Here is a 13,342-nt window from a genome sequence, read left to right on the forward strand (position 1 = left end):
GTTGGTCAGTAGATCATCTCAAAATAGTACCAAGAGTAGGACATAAGAGTAACCAACAGAGACAAGCACATCACTCTGCTTACTTGCTTAGCTATAGCCTCCTTGTATCTTACATATTGTTTTAGTTACTTGAGATCTTGTTTTCTTCACCCCTTTGGCCCCGGAATTAGGGCTGGGAAAAAATCCGCAAACCTAAAACCCATCACGAGTACCCGAGTCCGTTAGAACCCGCGGGTACCCGAAACCCGAAGACGGGTTTAGCCCGACCGACCCGATGAAATCAACGGGTCCGGTACGGGTTTTGAAGTGCTACCCGGCATCCCGTCCGAGCCCGCCCGATAATCTTTACCCGACATAACCCGCTTAATAAAGTCATCCATTTATATGATTATACCTATGCACATTATATGTATGCTTGCTTTTATGTATTTATGTATGCATGTATAACATATATATAAATATATTTTTAAAGTATTTGAAGGGTATAATATAGATATATACACATATTGTTGTCTGATCATTGGGTTTTGGACACTAGAATTTTTTAAATATTCCGCTCGATTAAACACGAAAACCCGAATGGACAGAGAGTTTCAAAGCCCGAATGAACAGAGAGTTTCAAAGCCCGACCGGCCCGATCCGATGACTGACATGAACCCGACCCCACCCGGACCGATTCCCACCCCTACCCGGAATGGCAGAAAATTGATCAAGTAGTGGTTGGGTACCAAAAACATTGAATAAATAAGCATTACAAGACAGGCAAAACGCAATGATCAGACACAGAATTAGACAACATTAATTTGAATGCAAAAGGCAAGTTAAGAAAGATGCCAGAAACTGGAATTTCAATAACATAAATCAAAATTAGGTTCGTATACATATATAATGAGATTTTGTGTGACAACTGAAATAATGAAGAAGATGAGTTTAAATTAGAGGTTGATTGTGTTTTGCCTGTCCGGAGGGGCTACACATTGCCACAGTGAGCCATAAGCTGGAATATCAGCTGCATTAACACCCAGAGCAGCAAGGTTGCGTCCATACTCCTGCAGAAATAACAAGAACCCAATAATTACTCGTAAAGACTATAACAACCAATACGTATAACTACATATTATGTACACGGAGTCTTGCTCGAGTGGTAGGGCACGCACGTACAGAGGAAAACCCAAAGGTCATTGGAACGACACTCGGTGGGGGTGGAAATCTAAAATGTCATTTAGGTTAGTTTCTATGACCATTACATTTATGAGCGTCTAAAGGACAATTTTAGTTATGAACATATTCCATTTTTATAATGTACCCGAGTCATTCGATGTATGATATCTATTGTACTCATGTAGGCTTATAAATTATATCAAGCTTCCTTATATTCAAAATTTAGATACCAAACGTCTTTTTTTTTTTTTTGTTGAAGGAGATACCAAACGTCTTACACATTATCTTAGGAAATATCATTTTTTCAGAATAAACACTAACCTGAATATCGAGGAATAATTGCATACAGGTTTTGTCAGTGTTGGAAACTTCGTTGTGATCTGACACATCTGAACTCGCGCCAGCTCGTCTTTGTGCACCTTGACGTATTCTTTGAAGTGAAGACTCTGTTTTCCTTGCCTGGCCAACAAGTTCATAATCCTTATTACTCTAAGGCATTAATAAAAACACGTATGAAGAATCCAAGATCAGTTAGAATATGAGCGAGAACCATAGCGGATTTCAATTGATTGAATACTTACCACACTCACGAGTTCTGCAGCAAGGTCATAATAACGAACAGTAATTTCCTCTGCTGAACTAAGAAGCAGCTTGTTTCTTCCTTCTGTAGTCAAATATGTGGTCACTCGCTCGTCCTCAAGAAAATCCTGTGAATTGCCAAGAAATTTCATATGAAAATCTTAACGAACTGCAATCAACTACATGTCATACACCAATTACAGACTTCATAGTCTGAGAGCAAGCAAATGTAATATTGGTCAGAACTTCTAAAAGAAATATAATAGCGATAATCCATTCGCATCTTTATCGTTCAATAGAATGATTATTTTGGCCTTGTAACTTGAGAGGGTAAGCTAGAAACTACTAAGAATGCGAGAGAGAAATTTAATCACGATTAATTATTTTGATTATTTGTTCAGTTTCAGTCGTAAGAGATGCAAACCAAGTTGCTCTGTTTGATTTCCTTTCTGTGCTGTTTCAGAATATATCCGACCAATTCACGAACTGTAATATTTAGCGTGGGGAGAATGTATAATCTTGATTAATTTCGAAAACAAATTTACTATGAATATCACAAACTTTTGGTTCTTCCAAATTAAACAAGTATGTATCAGCTTGGATGAGAAATTTCACAAGAGCCCAAACCTAACAAAATACTGGCATTTCTTTTAACCAACATAAAATCTGGTTTTCGGCTTTATTTCCATAAATCAAATACTATAAGAGTATGAGATTTACTGAGAATAGAAATGCTTTTAGGTAATCGCTTAAGCATCCAGATTCTAAAATTAAACTAAACATACAAGGCAATGGAATACGGAAAAGATCACATACCTTTAGAGGACGTAAAACCCCAGTGACATAGGGTGAGTGCCTTACAGGAACAGGTTTATTAGTTACCCTGAACGTTGCAGTAATTCCCTTTAACTGCCTCAGAACCTACATTGTTTTTCATCCGGAAAGATATGAAGTGATTAAGGATAATCTCTGAACGAGAAATATGCAGTAATAACTGTAATATTGGAAGATATTAGATAAAAATGAGCATTTCAATCGCTACTCAATCACTCGCGATATAGTTAAACTGAACGATTTCCTAATTCGTAAAGGAACAGGAAGAATGATTATTCATCGAAGGAAAGAAATTTCGCGAATTTTCAGTAGAAATTTGCGAAAATATTTCCGAACTTCAGATTAGGTGTACGAAATCACACTTACCTTTCCTGCAAAGTTTCCACCGACAAGAGGGGAATTTCGACTGAAATTGTCGGAGATTTCGAAATTACCACCGACATAATGGAAATTTCGACAACGTAATGGCAATTTAGCAAAAAATCTCGAGAAAGTAAAACTAAAAACATATATCCTTCATCTTTTTCATCTTCATTTCTCACAAATATCTCTTGATTTTTATGTTATGTTATGTTTTTAATGTTTTCTAAATTTATTTGAATGATATACCCCCCTGACTTAACTGCCTAAATTTATTTTATCTTAGTAATACCCTTTATATAACTGTGTAATTGACGATACCTTCTAAAACTAACAGAGTTTGTTAACTATTATCTATTATTAGTAAGAATGTTATCTTTTGGGTGTAAGAGGTTACTCAATTTACCCCCAAACTAATAGATTTTGTTAATCCGTTACGTATATAATTTTTATGCTTCATGTTTAATAATCTTGTTATATACAGTTGCATCGTATGTCTTTCATTTCCATGAATTTGTATAATTTCCACACTTACCAAAATATTTCTATTTCCGAACTGACACAAATTTCTACCAAAACAGAAATTTTACCCTTCGAGTCATCTCCCAACTCCATTCACGTCAATTCACATATAGCTCTTCCACTAGAAAAAAAAATTACCTGAACAGATTTCTCAACGAGTGATTGTTTCATTGTATTGATAATCCGAGGTACTAAATCCTTCAATGAGTTTCCACCTTGTAAAATGCAACGTTTTACTGAATCTAGTACTTCCGTTGGGCACGACCCAAGAATCTGAAGTACATGTCCGAGATAGTCACCCTCAATATCTGAAACCAGACAATCTATATCATGCATCACCTGTAGGACAGCAACATGTACCGGCATGTATGTCAAAAATCACAATTTTCATTTTGTAGTTTCAATAAGATGCAATTCAATATTTCTGAGATCAGTTCTAGGAAACACCAGAAAATCACTATCATCTTTTGTATTATATGTATTACGATAATTATCTTCTCTAGTGTGCTTGTGCCCGAAGTTGTCTCGTCATGCCTGTTTTCAACCCAAATGGTGGAATCTTTTCCTAATTAATGGTGTAGTCAGAATGGGACAAAAAATCATTTATCAGTAGGTTCTGGACGTATTTTTCTCAATGATAATAGATCCTCAAGGGGACGCTGATGAATAACTATGAGATATTTTTGAATCTTACGTTCAACACTGGAATACTGGGTGTAGTTCACTCAAACTGGATGAAGAACAAAAACAACTGTGGAAGTTCAGAATACTCATAAAACAGTGGTTGAACAAAGAGTACAAGTATATGAATTGTTTCTTATCCTAAATTAGAGCAGGATAGTTTGTGATACTGCTTAAAACCGGCAATAGTAATTTAGATAAGACTGAAACTTTCGAAAGGTAAAGAGGAATTCTTCCAAATCATGGTGTTAGACTAAAACTTTGTGAATTAACCTACATGTCTAGAAAGAGCAAATGATCAGATATTTGGAGATAAAATAGTAAAAAAGCAGCGTAAAGAAAATTGAGAATCGGCCATACGTAAACTAAATCTTCTGGGCCAGGGTTGGAGCCTGTTTCACCTGTCTTCCAAGCATCCAGCATAGACGACAACCAAGTTGAATACCTATTTTTATCCATAAATAGTATATTAGTAGATAGTCTTATAACAGAAACCCAACAAATTGGGGGCCCTATGTCGAACTGACCTTGAAAGAAGCTGCAAAGATAAGCGAAGAAACTTGTCGGAGAATGAAAGAACAAGAACATCTTCTCTCCAGCAGGATCTCAAGCTTTCCGAAAGTGTGAGGCTTTGCTTTAGAGTCAGCTCTTTAGAGGATCCTTGACTAGAATGCGAGTCCTGAACTGGGGTAAAAGAAGACGCCATAAGTGCAGAATCAAGAGCCCCTGCTATTTCCTGAAACCTGGAGTGATTAAAAGTGATAGTTGAAGCCCAACTCGAAAATTTTAAGAAAGCAAGACATTGCCCTCGTATTTTAATAAAGAACTGATCATTCTCAGTTATATTAGATATCTCTTTTCTCTCCTGCTTAATTTGTTTGGTTTGTTACTTTCAACTTCTCTAATAAGCAGTAATATGTTGAAAATCACCGGGGGCAAGTATAACCATATGGCATACCTCAATGTGAAATAAACCCCAACATTCCATTGTTTCATGAATTCGATATATACAGCCTCTGACCGAAATTTTTGAACAGCATATCCGGAAGGACAGTAGTCTTGCATGAAAATTGAAAATTATAAAAATGACATAGAAGTATAGAACTACTAATATTGTTTCATGTATAAACTACAAGACACTTATTTTTACCTTCAAGAAAAGCCAAGAAAGCCAGGCTTGATTTATAATTTTTCAGGAACTCTGTAGGCCTTCCAGGAGAGAAAGCCCCTGGCTTTCCTTTTTGGATAGCTAAAAGAATCTCTCTAAGTATTGAATTAGCCAAGAAGTCAAATACATGTAAACCTGAATTTGCTGCAAATCATCACAACCATTTGATTACAAACAGGTAAGTAACATGCAAGTTTACATGTATAAATCTTGTAGTTTCATAAAATGGAAGATTGAAAAGAAATTCATATTAAGAATGTGGTACTTAAATGGCCTTGTTACCAGTGGATGAAATTTCCAATAAGAACTTGCAGTCCTTCTCAATGTATTGCATGAGTTTTTTATAATCTTCTCCGAGGTCATCTCCTGCTGCCCCAACCACTGTTTGTGAAGAACTGTGCGGAATTATTTGCTGAATCAATGGAGATACAATGGTTATGCGGAAAATCTCTTCCGCCCCTGTTGTATTATCTATTGCAGCGTATGCCCGTAAACAATTGTAAATCACATTTGCATCTCGATGTTCCAGGCCATCTACAAAACAGTGTCCCAAGCTTTTATCCAACAACAAGCTAGCACTCTGAATCCTCCTCTCCATGTTCTCAATAAAGGGAAAATTCTGTAATGCCATAATCCAGATAAAAAAAATAAGATAGATTATGTAAACCTACATCATAGACATCATAACTTTATTAAACTTAAATGCAGAGAATTTGCAACACATAAGATGGTGAAATTGTTTGGAATGCAAAACAATGTAGGTTCTAAAATAGACATATTATTAAAGGTATGTTTCGATTTTGAGCCAGACAGACCAAGCCATGCAGTAGCAAATTTTCGCCTCGCCCTGATATCAGCAGCTTCTTGTAAGTGTTTCTTCAGAAATAAAATGCTCAAATAACAGAAAGTTTTCCGGCTTCACAATGATTGCTCTCTTGATGGGGAATTTTCTAACAAATTTCTTTGTTGTGTTCTTTTCTATTCTTTCTTCTTATTGTAACCCCCCCCCCCCCCCCCCCCCCCCCCCCCCCCCTCCCCTCTCTCTTTCATTATTAATTCAAAGTTTTCAAAAAAAAAGTCCATGAAATTCAAAAGGATAACCAACAAAATATCGAAACATACGGTGTTCTCTTGTTCAATCTTTAACTCCGAAGCTTCTCTAGCTTAATTAACTAGAGGGTTATAATTTTTCAATGCAGGGTGAACACATCTAGAGATTCTACTATTTGGTTTCGTTAAGTCTCTTTAAAATGTTTCTAGACCAACCCACTAGGGCTTGCCGAGACCAAATAACTAGTTGTATTTCATAATGTTTTAACTATTCGATTTTGACTCTCTGTACCGAGAAACTCTTAACCGCATTTGTTTTCATTAACTCGAGGACAATGTTCTTTCTAGTTCAGTAGTTTCAAATTAACGTCTCATTCTCCACTCCGCTTCATAACTAATTCTTCTCGTCTCCACCTAGTTTCCAATATATATAATCTAATTATGAGCAAAAACAACGAAAAGACATGTAATTAAGCAGAATTTTCATGTGAGGATGGCTAAATAAACCTGTGCATGAGCAATGTAGAACTTCAGCCGGTTCATCTCACTAGCTATCCGTTCCAAAAGCATACTTTGTGTCTCTCTGAGATTCGTTTCGTTCTCAGAATGTTGTAAAGAAGTTCCATCGCTGAGTGAATTACTCTCGGTCGAAGTTCCTTCTTCATTCGACCTATCAGTCGGCTCACTAGGTAATTCCTTTATAAGTTTCTCAACCTACCAATTAAACCAAAATAACCAAATCACAAAACCTCAAACTATCAAAGATCTAGTTCAAATTATCAATTAACTAATTCAAAATTCCCTATTACTAGTTCAAGATATCAAAATCATTCAAAATATGATGAAATTAGGGTTTCAAATCGAACCTTAGAGACGACGTGAAATGTATCAAGCAAGAGTTCCAAAACTTCTCGAGCAGAAGAAGCTTCTGCTCTCTGACGCAATCCATTCTGTAATGAAGCAAGAGAAGACTCAACACTATCTCTAAACTGTGAGATCTTCTCACGTAACTCCATTAGAGGAGCTCGCATTCGAACAATTGCTCCATCAACATCAACTAGTTTTGTACTTAAATTAACAAAATCAGCGTAATCACGATTAATAAGTTCAATTAGTTCGTGTTTAAGTGAAGATAAATAAGATTGGAGTTCCGATCTTAAATTATCAAAAGGAACGAACGTTCTTAGATCTGCGATATAAGTTTCTGAATCGAAATTTTCCTGGAGAAACGAGGTTTTCTTGAACCAGAGAGGTTGTGAATCGATCGGATCGCCGAAGATATCAGTTGCCGGTCGGTGAAGCATAAGATCCGCCATTAACGATCTTCTTCTTCTTCTTCTTCTCTCTTTTCTCTGTGATTAACCGACTAGGATAAATATGAGGGAGTGTTTATTACATGTCAGAGGTTAGATCCGAAAGAAATACACTTTGACTATGAGGCTAGCTTATAACAATACCCTAATTCGACAACCCGAAATTCGTTATGGACACCCGAATCTGTTAAAGCCCGTGGACAGCCAAAATCTGAAAGTGTATCCGATCTGACTGACTAAAATAATCGGATTGGGTCAGGTTTTGAAGTACTATCTGACATCCGGCTCGAGGTCGATCTGAACCTGGTAGTGTTTGCTCAACATCACTCAGCTTATAAATGTCTACCATTCAAGAATAAAGAGGGAATAAAAGTGGTTGATTTGACATTGTAAATAGAGAACACATGTTTTGGATGATCTTCTTTATACTGGTTAAACTTATCAAATTTTCATTAAGCTCAAATAACTTACTGGCCTTGGCATTTATTACGTTAATCTGATGTTTGAAGGTGTCGCTCTCTTGAGTCGCGCTTAATGATACATTCTTCTTGGATAGTGCAAACCCGAATCTAGATTGCTTGATACCTGATAAATCTAAAAGATTTGCAGGCTCAGGCAGGTTGTAGACACTAGGATTATAAAAATTATCTGTCCTAACCCGTTTGATAACCTTAATGGACATAATACTTCAGAGCCCGACCTGGACCGTACCCTTTGGTACTTCAAACTTCGACCCTAGTGTTTTTGCGGCCCCAAAGTCTACAGAACATTAAAGTTGTTTTGGACTATGCAAAACTAAAAATAATTTGTATGAATTTTGTCATTGGCTCTTTTTCAGATGGACAAAACAGGTAAGGGTGTTTCAGGCGACAGTATGTCACAATTTTTGTAGTTGGTTTTACATTGTTGAGTTCAAAAGAACAATTTGTAGGAGTATATATATGGTCACGAAGATATTCACATCACATTTTTATCAAATTCTGAGTAAGACTTCGACAAAATTGAACAATAATTTATACCGATATGTAATCCCTCTAGGGCCCTTGCAACAAAAAAATAAAACTCTCGCGCCAAGTGTTTTTGGTGAAAAATTAGCCTATGTGAAGTTTGAGCTGATTTGCACAGATTTGTACAGAGAGTCTAACCTAGAAAAGTATCCAATACCCATAAAAAATGAAAAGGAAAGCATCATAGTACTTAGAGATTCTCAAGCATATGAAAGGATGAGGTTATGTCTTTCTCAATGAAAAAAGGAACTTGTTCATTCTTTACTCAATAATGAACATGAACATAGTTTACAAAGATCAAAATATTACAAACATGTGGTTTATTACTATACCTTCCGATCGATAAGTGACTACTCAAGAATGAAAAATTGAATACAAAATTACACGAGAACATATCCATCGAAATGGTGCAACAATGGTGGAAGTTGAGAGTAGTTTATTTTCCTTTCTTGCTCCTTGCTAGATCCGGAAAGGCGCTTAAAATGTTATGTGCTAACAAATCTTGCCTTGTTAGGATACCAACAACGGGCGATACCTGCAAAATTTAGTGGTCAAATTTGATTAGTAAACTTTCTATCTTATGCCTGAGCCCGTTTTCTGAAATACCCTTACCCATAAGAACAAGTCAGGCTCAGACGAGTCAGACTCAAACAATAAGAAAAGGCACTTCCAATAACATAATTAGTTCTAAGCATCATCCAATTTTATCCGAAAAATGTGGTAAGAACTCACCCCGGTTGCTTGATACTTTGGTACGATAAGCATATGACGAAGGCCAACTTGCCGGAAGAGAACCAAAGCTTTTGCTACTGACATACTTTCGACGACCGTATATGGAGTAGTGTTGGTAAGAGGATGCAAATCTACATACAAATCCATTTCATCTTTTGTTACTGTTACCTCTTCAATCTTTCCTCCTCTTTCTGCTAAATCAACTGATGTAAATACTTGTCTAACTTCCCATTCTTCTGTTCTTCTCCTTTCTCTCAAAAACCACTTCTTTTTCAGTACTGCAAGAAGGTGAGCTCTAAGAACAATTCCATGGAGTTCTGATGCTCCATTTGGCAATCCAATTGGTGGGACAGAACCTTCATCGATAACCGGAAACCCATTATGTGTTGTATTTCTTAAGACTTCAACAATTCTTGATACTTTTTCAACACCACAAAGACTAACTACAGGTGGTTTAGCATCGGCGAGTTCAGCAACTATGAGAGTCCTCATCCACGGCTCTGGATTGGCATCTAAGAAAGGCAACCCTTTTAGATGCAAAATAATCTCATATATGCTAGGATTGAATCCATCTCCGACGGTTTTCGCTATAAGGAGGACAAGCATTGTAATGGGTAGGAGGAGAAGATTGTTAGTAAGCTCAAGAAAGATAACACAAAGAGAGACTGTCATTCTCATTGAGCCAGCCATGAGAGATGCAGCTCCAAGGACAGCATAGAGTCCTTGATCGATGTTCGTGTAGGAACCCATGACAAGCCCGAGTAGACGTCCATAAGCCGCGCCCATGAGAATTACGGGTAGAAACAGCCCGGACGGGACAGCAATTCCGAAAGTGATTAGACCCAAAACACAGTAGATTCCAAAGAAAATGAGAAGAGAGAAAGCATGAAACTCTGTTGGAGTTGAAGTAGAGAAAATGTTTCGAACTGCATCGTCGTTTGTGGTGTGAAGGAGACTCGCTAAGTCGTTGTAGTACCCGGGTGGGCAGTTGAATTGCTTGAAATTCCCTGTCCTGCCAGTGGTGGGGCAAGTCCCACTCGGAAGAGACGGATCACAAGGAGAGCAACCAGCAAAGAAAGGAAGACAGTAAAGGCACACGGAAGTGATAACCGAAACTGTCAGACTAAGGAGAACTTTATGAAATCTACCTTTCCTGCATGAAAACACCATTAAGAAGATCAAGAACTCAAAATCTGTAGGAAGAAAACTTGAACAAAACGAGTTTATTTTTTTGCTTACTCGTTAATGAGATTATAGAGCCTAAGAACCTTGTGAAGAACGCAATTGTAAACACTTCCCAAAACTCCTCCAATTACCCCGATAATAGCAATAGGAAGAAGATCCATTGGGTGGTAGGTCACGCTCACATCACTAACATCGAACATAATAAGACCTCCTTTACCGAATAACCCACATTTTCCGGAGTTGCAATATTCCATGAATGCTCTTAGCACAACCACCACAACCGCAGTGCTAAAGAAAGTTCTCCATAGAAGAGCACTTCTCCACCATGTAGCTACCTCTTCGAGAGCAAACAAGACACCACCAACTGGTGATCGGAAAGCAGCACAGACACCAGAAGCAGCTCCACATGTTATGAGATCTCTACGATCTCTATCGTTGTTGAAATAACGCATCCATCGCCATTTGATTCGATGGTTGTCTGGTCCACCTTGGCCCAACAAGGATGCAAGGCAAGATCCAATGTGAACTAATGGGCCTTCTTTTCCTAAATCCAAACCGGCAGAGACAGCTCCAATACTACCAATTATCTGCAAACATGAAGAACCAACGTTGCCAGAGTTCATCTACCAAATACTATTTCAAGCTATTCATTTCTAGCAGATTCGACAAATATTATTCATTGAGCTACATGTATGTCTACTAGACATTAGGTTGATTTAGAGAACCCATGCCTTTGAATGAATTTTTTTTGTGGGTTAAATTAAATCAAACCCCCGCGAGACTGGTAGTTTTGTTCTTTGATACCTATAATTCATGTTGGAACAATCTCACATCCGTTCTGATAGGGGCATGTGATCAGTTTGTGTGCTAGAAAAGCCTCACTTCTTGAGATAGCTTTCGGAATATGGAATAACAAGTCTTAGCTCGATAGTCCATCAAAGTCAAAAATCTATGTGTGGGTTCACCTCTTGAGCCAAATCTTAGATTCAAACAATATTACTTTCCTGCCTTGATCTAAGTAAACACTTACTGTGAAGTTCGTCAATTTTCACTTCCATGTCGAATTTTAATCTCAAAAATGATGTTTCAATAACAACATACCTTAACGAGTAACGTCGAAGCACCAAACATGTTTGGTGTATCAACACCATTAAGATAAGCTTTAATCTCGGGTATACCCGGGCCAGCAGCAGTAGGTGCAAAGCCCACAACAAGAACAGCAGCAACTGCTGTAAGGGCCAGATTAGCCCCACTGAAATACAAGAAACCCATCAAGTACCTGCCAAAAACAACATCAACCCAAATCTCAATCCATATTCCTAAACATAAACACCAACTCAAGAATCATGAATGATGATCAGATGAGTAAGAGAAGATCACTCAACTTTCTTGCTTAATGAAGCTAGCGACAGCGAGTAGTTTAAAGCCTGCGATATTTTCGATTGCTAGATTGATTAGAGTAGCAATTACACCAGTTAGAAGTCCAACAAGGAAAGCTAGTAACCATTTCATTAAAATATATTGAAGAACTTGAACTGTGGATCTACTTCTCCAATCATGTTTAAAGAGATCATTTTCATTAATCCTGAATCAAAATGGCAAATTCAAAACAACCCAAACTGCTGTTAAAACAAACAAAAAAAAACATTTAAGATTGAAAAATGCTAGGCAACAAGAAAAATTAGATAGACTCTGAACAGAAATCTTACGTGGCTTGTTTGATGATTCTGATCTACTGAACCACGAATCAGTACAAGCCAGATAGGATTTATACCTAGAGTTTTCTTGTGATTTGTGCGCTCGATGATTCTGATCAACTAAACCATGAATCAAGACAAGCCACGTACAATTTCTACCCAGAGTTCTCTATCATTACTCTTTAAGATTAGAATTTCGAAATTAGAGAAGATGGTTTCTTACTCATAATCCAAGCTTTCAATATGAGAGACTTTAGCTCCAATAATGGCTAAAGGGTTTGAAGAAAGAGTTCTATTTCTCTTGTGGAGAAGTGGTTGTTGAATAGAATTGCTCTCTGGGTCTCTTTCTTCTGTTTCTTCTCCAACCATATAGTGATGATGGGTAGTTGTTTGTTCTTCATTTTGACTTGAATTTTCCTCCATTAGAGATAGAAAGAGTACAGAGAGAGAGAGTGATGGGGAGTTGAGAGAGAGATCTGATGAAAGTGAGAAGGTTGATTGGTTTATACTTAATGAAGGAAGAAAAAGGAGAGCAAAACTACTTCACTTTGGTGTTGGATTATAAATGGTAGAAGAACCAATCAATTAATTTTACAATGGCATTATTTGTTTTTTTTAGATTTGAAGACTGATCTAATAACAGAAGACAACATTATTGCTACCCACAAATATTTTAATCTCTATTGGGGGGTTCTTCTTTGCCATTATTTTAATGATCTAGTTATTTTATATGTCATTATATCCAACTAGCTAGGGTAGGAGGAGGATAAGTTTTTATTTTTGGACCTTAGGTTATAATTACTGACACTATCCCAATATTCCCCATAGCAGAATCCAGATTTCTGCTGCATATATCATATCATAGGGCGATCTCTAAGTAAAAAACAGGGCTAAACAGGCCAAGTATTCTAGCCAGGCATTTCACCATTTTGAGACAACAATAGATAAATGCCTAAAATTACTATTATTCCCTAATGGAAACGAGTAAGATTAAGATTAGTCAAATCATCGCACTTGAGGTAATATAGTTCAAATTTTTCTAATTAAAATTTA

The 13,342-nt window shown here is 37.1% G+C and overlaps 2 protein-coding genes across 2 annotated transcripts; both read right to left on the reverse strand.

Annotated features, from left to right (window-relative positions):
• Window positions 1–831: 831 nt before the first annotated feature.
• Window positions 832–8,122, reverse strand: LOC147553450 (oligomeric golgi complex subunit-like protein). The gene is made up of 12 exons (XM_086665287.1): window positions 7,222–8,122; window positions 6,863–7,069; window positions 5,588–5,924; window positions 5,288–5,449; window positions 5,096–5,195; window positions 4,665–4,880; window positions 4,498–4,582; window positions 3,595–3,795; window positions 2,557–2,661; window positions 1,743–1,868; window positions 1,483–1,620; window positions 832–1,049 (listed from the first exon to the last, which is right to left on the reverse strand). Exons 1-12 carry the CDS (start codon window positions 7,669–7,671, stop codon window positions 936–938), a joined length of 2,241 nt encoding a protein of 746 aa, XP_086521413.1. The 5' UTR covers window positions 7,672–8,122; the 3' UTR covers window positions 832–935.
• A 790-nt stretch (window positions 8,123–8,912) lies between these two features.
• On the reverse strand, window positions 8,913–12,992 carry LOC147553451 (chloride channel protein CLC-b-like). The gene is made up of 6 exons (XM_086665288.1): window positions 12,513–12,992; window positions 11,977–12,177; window positions 11,694–11,871; window positions 10,647–11,179; window positions 9,408–10,560; window positions 8,913–9,210 (listed from the first exon to the last, which is right to left on the reverse strand). Exons 1-6 carry the CDS (start codon window positions 12,710–12,712, stop codon window positions 9,112–9,114), a joined length of 2,364 nt encoding a protein of 787 aa, XP_086521414.1. The 5' UTR covers window positions 12,713–12,992; the 3' UTR covers window positions 8,913–9,111.
• Between the last annotated feature and the right edge of the window lie 350 nt (window positions 12,993–13,342).

This window comes from Eschscholzia californica, unplaced genomic scaffold (genome assembly GCF_041429995.1).
Source record: "Eschscholzia californica isolate CP2 unplaced genomic scaffold, dmEscCali1.0.p SCAF_3, whole genome shotgun sequence".
Lineage (NCBI taxonomy): Eukaryota > Viridiplantae > Streptophyta > Magnoliopsida > Ranunculales > Papaveraceae > Eschscholzia > Eschscholzia californica.